Genomic DNA, 6,368 nt, shown 5'->3' on the forward strand with positions numbered 1-6,368 from the left:
GTTTGCTTTTACTGCTTTACATTATTATTTGTTGTTGATAGTTGTTTAGCGAGTTGGGCATGTTAGTATAGGTAGTTTGTGATATTTGAGATTTATCTGGAGTTGAAGTGTGTTCATACAAGTTATCTGTGTAGTGGGGGAACCGATTGGTATTGGTATAAACCCCAACAATTATAGATATATAGTTTCCTAATATCAAAGAAATTATGTTGTGAATTCTCAAAAGTTCCTAATCAAGGTCGAAGTGGCACAAAGGAGTCTAGCAATTTTTGGGTCCGATTGTGTAAACAGGTATAGAAAATGATCTGTCATAAACAGGTACAAGTAGTTAAATCAAATGAAACTATAGTGTAAGTAAATTGAGCTTATGTCCCTTCATGGGAGTGAATATACAAAGGTCATAAGAAATAATATAATTTGTTTCTACTTTGATCGATCAACTAAGGTAATTAAGTTCTGCTGGCCATGCCATGCCTTCAATAGAACCAAGAGAAGAGAAAAAGATCCGTATCATCACTGCACATTATTGTGGCATAGGGTTCTCCCAATGCTTTGTATTATGACAAAGCAATATAAATCGATCAGGTAATGGTTATTACCTAACCAATTAGTATGATCGCAAATTAGATTCAATGCAAAGACTTTAGATTCTTTAATTTTTATATTTACTTTCTCGCAGCTAACGAAAAACTTACATGTTTATGTTGATCTTAATTTAATTCCAACATTAAAGGGAAATATATACATATTGGGGGTAATTATAAGATTATGTTTCCTATTTTTAAGGAAATAATTTATATAAATTCCAAATTGAAAGAGAATTCCTATTTTTGAAGTTCTTTCCTATTTTTGAGGAATTAGGAATTGGAGTGCTTTAAGCAATTAGCAATTTTATAAGATTATGTTTCCTATTTTTTATGAAATAATCCAAATTGAAAGATGATTCCTATTTTTGAGGAATTAGAAATTGGAATGTTTTAAGCAATTTGGAATTGATGGACCTTATGAAAGAGTGCCAAGTAGATATCCACGTCACCACAATTCTATTAGGAGAGGCCACCTAGGAGAGAGAAAAGCTAGTCTATCTCTCATATTAGAGTGCCACCTAGGAGAGAAAAAAATCTCTCTTAGAGGTCTCTATTTTAGTATATAGACAAGCAATCAAGTTAGTATTTAAAATAGATGTACAACATAGTTAAAATTGGTCCAAATTATGGGTCCTGCTATTGCCAATGACCAAATTGTTTTTGCCAAGGGCCAGATACATATTTGGCAAAAAATGCCCTCAGCCTTTAATCATAAATTCGTAATTCATAAATCCACCACACTTCGTCTTCTCCAAACTTTCTTCCATTTCCATTTTTTTTAAATTTTAACCCTTCTAAAATATCCACTTTATATTAAAAAATGGTTTCCAACTAAAATTTCATAGCTATTCATTTTTCTATCTTTAATCGCATTTCCTCAATTATTTTATAATCTATTCGGACCATAAATAATATAATGTGTAAACAATAGAACTTCATAAACCTATATCTTCTGGTTGAATATATAGAATAACTTTTTTTTTTCTCCCATAAAGTCAATAGTAGTATTTATTTGGTATAGTGATAGCTATATATGTTAGTGTGAAAAACCAATTTTGCTAGAATTAATTATTTATAGGTTTATTCATAATAATTAATTAAAAGTCACATTGGGGTGGGGTGCGTCAAAATCTACACAGATTGTTCATTCAGATGAAAAGATATTAGATATTCATGACATATGACATGAATAGAAAAGAAAATTTATTTTATTGGATTGGAATGGATTAACCAAAAATTCAAGACAAACTTTTTCGTATTTTCTTTTTCAATTTTGTAAGTGTCCGAGGTGAAGTATCTTTGTCACAAATTGTTTTGGCCGTTGGCAATAGCCGTACCCATTATTCATATCCCATCCAGTGATCCACAGCCAGGTCATTTTTGATAGAAAGCAAATCGTTTTCAGAGTTTAGCAACTCGTTCAAAGAAACGCTGAATAAAACAAAAACAAAAAACCTTTTAAAGTACAATGCGTGAATCAGAGAGGTCTTCTTATCTTTAAATCTGCTATCCTTATCTTTAAATGTACTCTTCTTCTTATTCTTCACTAGCATAGTTAACAGATCATTTTCAATAGAGATTGTGACATAAAATCATTTTCATTAGAGATTTTGTAGTAATGGGTGACACGGCTTCAAATACTTAAATATAACCGGACCGGTGCCGTAGCACAAGAGTGTACGATACTCTCACGCAATTTACAGATATCTCAATTATTAACCAAGTTTATAACATTACGGTTGGCTATTCTTATCAAATTTGCTTTCTTCTTCTTCTTCTTCTTCGATAGCATAACTAGTAAAGAAGCCCATCCTATTTTCCTACAGCAGTCCCTTGAACCGCTTCGTTTTATGTCAGTTTCAATGCATTTTATTCTTCTACTTGTGCTGCTTCTACTGGAATGCTCTTCTTTTGAAGTGGTAGCACTCTCCCGCTCAAAAGTAAGGACTCTACCAGGTTATCAAGGTCTGCTCCCGTTCCAACTTGAAACCGGGTGAATTCCTAGTTAGTGTTGCTACAGATTACTTACTATCTCATCTTTATGTCTTGTGCAAACAACATGATTGCATAGCAAAAAATAATAAAGCAAATGAAACACATGTTTAAATTATATGTGCACATTTTAATTGGTGAAGTTATGTTCCCAATTCAGATACGTTAATGTAGATGAGTCAAAGGGTGTGGAACTATTCTATTACTTCGTCGAGTCAGAAAGGAACCCCAAAGAGGACCCTCTTATGCTTTGGCTCACTGGAGGCCCTGGTTGCTCTGCTTTCAGTGGACTGGTTTTGGAAATAGGTGATCCATGTTTTTTCATTAATCACATTCTATCAAACCAGAATCGAAAGGCACAACAGATCTTCAATCTCGTTGCCTTGTGTTTCTAATGACTATTTAACCGTTGTAGTAATCAACAGTTAAGTGTCGAAGCAAACACCCTATGAGTTTTAGAATACTTGAGCATTGGCGGATGTACTTGTAAAAGAGGTGGATACTACAGTCCCATAATCCTTTGGTTCCATGTAGGTCCATTAAGGATCAACGATGACTACAGTGGGAGCGGCTTGCCTTCATTTGTGTTAAATCCATACTCTTGGACAAAGGTATGATTGAATGAAGCATTTTAAGTCATTTCTCTTTGTCGCTAATATGGTTCTTGTAAAGCCATCTGTGAGGGTGATTACTTTTGAAGGCTCTGCTATTTATATGGTGACAATGAACTTCCAGGTTTCCAGCATTATCTTTCTAGATGCACCTGTTGGTACTGGATTCTCGTACTCGAGTAGTTTGCTGGGATGGAACAGCAGTGACACAAAATCATCTAGACAAACTTATATCTTCTTAAGAAAGGTGGGGAAGCCCTTCAGATACACTTAGCTCATGAAAGCCACATAAATATATTCATCGCTTTAGAGTCTGTGAGAATGGACCGGAAAAGAAAAAGATAAAAGTCCAAAAAAAGAACTGTAAAAATTGCAAACCACATAGTTCACATCGGCAGCAGTATGCTCACATCACAGGTCAATAGATTACTAGAGCCTTCTTGGCAGTTTTAAGAGATAAGTTTTTTACCGCACCTGCCTCATTGACACAATATTTTCAGTTCATCATGCAAGACATCCATGATCTATCATAATTCATAACATCCTGTCCAAGTGTTTCATCTATGTAGATTTCAACTAATTAGAATGATCTTTGGCTAGTGGTTGGCTGATCGCCCAGAGTTCAACAATAATCCATTTTACCTTGGCGGTGATTCTTATTGTGGCATTACTATTCCAATCATTGCCAAGGAAATAGCAGATGGTGAGTTTTTGTTTATTTGGATCATCCAGCTTTAACTTTCAATTTTCTTTTTCAGCTCAATTTAATGTGTTGTTCATGGTGGTGTGGCAGGTATTTCAGCTCAGCACAAACCACTCATCAATCTGAAGGTACATACTCTGAAGTGATATCTGAAGCAAGCTGTTGTGTAATTTTAAGAGTTCACTTTACATCTTCACATTGTGTTATTTATTCTTCTTTCTCTCATTCAAAGAAATCAAGTCAATGGTCACTTTGCATAAGAAGCGGTGTATAAAACATGTTATTTTCAGTTTAAACTTGAACATATTGGTCAATGGTAATGCCCCAGGGATATCTATTAGGGAACCCAATGACAGATGTGCATTTCGATGATAATTCAAAGATTCCGTTCTCCCATAGGATGGCACTTATAACAGACGAACTCTATGAGGTAATTCTATTCACCACAATACATTCCAATTTTTTAAAATTCTTCCTTGTATAGCTTGCTCTTCTTGAGGCGCATGTGATATTTATTTTTATTGTTTTTGCAGTTGACGAAAAGGACTTGCAATGGAGAATATGTAAATGTAGATCCTAGGAACGTCGAATGTGTCAAGAATCTGGGAGCTGCTTTAGAGGTGGGAGTGTGAGGATTTTGTCTGTCTTCCTTGGGCTTCTAAGTTTTAAGTCCTCTTGGAACTGTCAAAGACATGTAAAATCAAAATTTCTTTTGCGTTTAACAGTTGATTAAAAGGGTGAACACCAACCAAATTTTGGAGCCAAAGTGCTATACTAGGGAGCCAAATTGCATTTCAGATCCCAACAACTGCACTATAGAGTTACCTTTGGAAAGAAGGATACAAGGAGATCGAAGATTTCTTGGAAAGAAACTTCCAGCTTTGCTTTTCCCCGAGTCTGAGTGCAGGGTAAGTTCCATCTCTTTCTCTAAACGTGCGTGTAAGTATATTAGTTCATACTCTTCCCATGCTAAGAAGTTTTCAGCAATACCTAATTAATCATTGAACTTCACTATGCAGGATTTTAATTATGTGTCCCTGGTCTACTGGGCAAATGATGATAGTGTTCGTAGTGCTCTCCACATCAGAAAGGTATGATTGTTTCACATCTATTCAAAGAGCGAGATGGGATATAATTAACATCAGTTCGGTATTCTGTGATGACATTCAGGGATCAATAAACACATGGGTAAGGTGCAAATTTGGGAAGTTACCTTTGGAAAGAGACGTTCAAAGTAGTATAATTTATCATCAGAATCTCAACGCTAGAGGTTATCGTGCTTTGATATACAGGTTGATATATCTCACCTTCCCTTTATATACTAAAGGTTTAAGGGTCAACAAGTTCATTATAGTTTTTGTTCTGTTATGTCGTCAACTAAGGAAAATCAATGTCCATTGGTTACATTTCCAATCTTTTATTGACTCGACAAAAATTGTGGTAATAATTTTTACATTCTTGTACATTTGTATTGGTAAGTTGGTGGGTTACATGGAATCGTGTTGTATTAGAGTGAATGGCAACATGGTTCCATTTTCCATTAAAGTGCTTCAATTACTAATATTACTTTTCCTTGCAGTGGGGACCATGACAATGCTAAAAATCACTTGGGTACCCTAGCCTGGATTAAATCCCTCAACTACTCTATTATAGACGACTGGCGACCGTGGTTAGTCAGTGGTCAAGTTGCAGGGTAAGCTTTTTGACTTACAAGTTTCAACCACCATAGTCTTCTCTTCACAATCTGATAGCTAAGCGATATATTCTTATGCTAGCAGGTATACGAGGACATACTCTAACCGCATGACATTTGCAACTGTCAAGGTAAGAATGTACCTCTCCTTCTTAAGTCTAGTAATGATATGATATCTTATGCAATCCGATATTCTGTATTTGCTTCTCCAGGCAGGGGGACACACGGCTCCAGAATACAAGCCTGAGGAATGCCTTGCCATGATAGCTAGGTGGTTATCTCACAATCTTCTGTAGTTGAGACAGAACTTGTTGCGAGTGCACTATTAACGAAATCATCGTCACTGTTTTGCCCATGCTTACCGTGACCGTGCAGGAAAACTCTTGTTTTTATGAACTCCTTTTTATTTGGTATTTTTATTTCTTATTGGCCTATGAATTCTTGGCATACGTATTATAGTTATTTTTTTCTTATTTGAATTTGGAAACCAAATAAGCAACTTGTAGAAGCAATATTACAAAATCATCTTTAGATATTATTTTTTGGGTTATTTAGGGATTGGTCCTACTTATTTAGGGGTATTTAGGGATAGGTCCTAAAATTATCGATTATTAGGCTTTAGTCCTACTTCTATCGATTGACCTTGAGTCAACACATTTGACCATGGTCAACCCATTTTATAATAATATAATTTTCATTTTTTATGAAAATGGCCAAACTACCCTTCAGCGTGCTTCGTATGTGACTTTATATTGGACCGTTGGAACACCAAATTAAACAAT

At 35.2% G+C, this 6,368-nt stretch overlaps 1 protein-coding gene across 4 annotated transcripts; it reads left to right on the top strand.

Annotated features, from left to right (window-relative positions):
• The first annotated feature begins 2,080 nt into the window (after positions 1-2,080).
• On the top strand, positions 2,081-6,124 carry LOC147494627 (serine carboxypeptidase-like 7). 4 transcript variants are annotated; one of them, XM_086569156.1, is made up of 14 exons: positions 2,081-2,580; positions 2,740-2,885; positions 3,114-3,190; positions 3,315-3,437; positions 3,791-3,893; positions 3,984-4,021; positions 4,222-4,323; positions 4,427-4,513; positions 4,619-4,801; positions 4,913-4,984; positions 5,064-5,185; positions 5,473-5,586; positions 5,672-5,717; positions 5,799-6,124. In XM_086569156.1, the coding sequence occupies exons 1-14, from the start codon at positions 2,438-2,440 to the stop codon at positions 5,880-5,882; spliced, it is 1,440 nt and encodes a 479-aa protein (XP_086425282.1). In that variant the 5' UTR covers positions 2,081-2,437; the 3' UTR covers positions 5,883-6,124. The 4 variants fall into 4 exon arrangements, with proteins under 4 accessions (XP_086425282.1, XP_086425283.1, XP_086425284.1 ...); XM_086569158.1 differs by having other exon boundaries at positions 2,136-2,552; XM_086569159.1 differs by having other exon boundaries at positions 2,136-2,527.
• Positions 6,125-6,368: the final 244 nt, after the last annotated feature.

Source organism: Coptis chinensis, chromosome 6 (genome assembly GCF_015680905.1).
Source record: "Coptis chinensis isolate HL-2020 chromosome 6, ASM1568090v1, whole genome shotgun sequence".
NCBI classification, from domain to species: Eukaryota; Viridiplantae; Streptophyta; class Magnoliopsida; order Ranunculales; family Ranunculaceae; genus Coptis; species Coptis chinensis.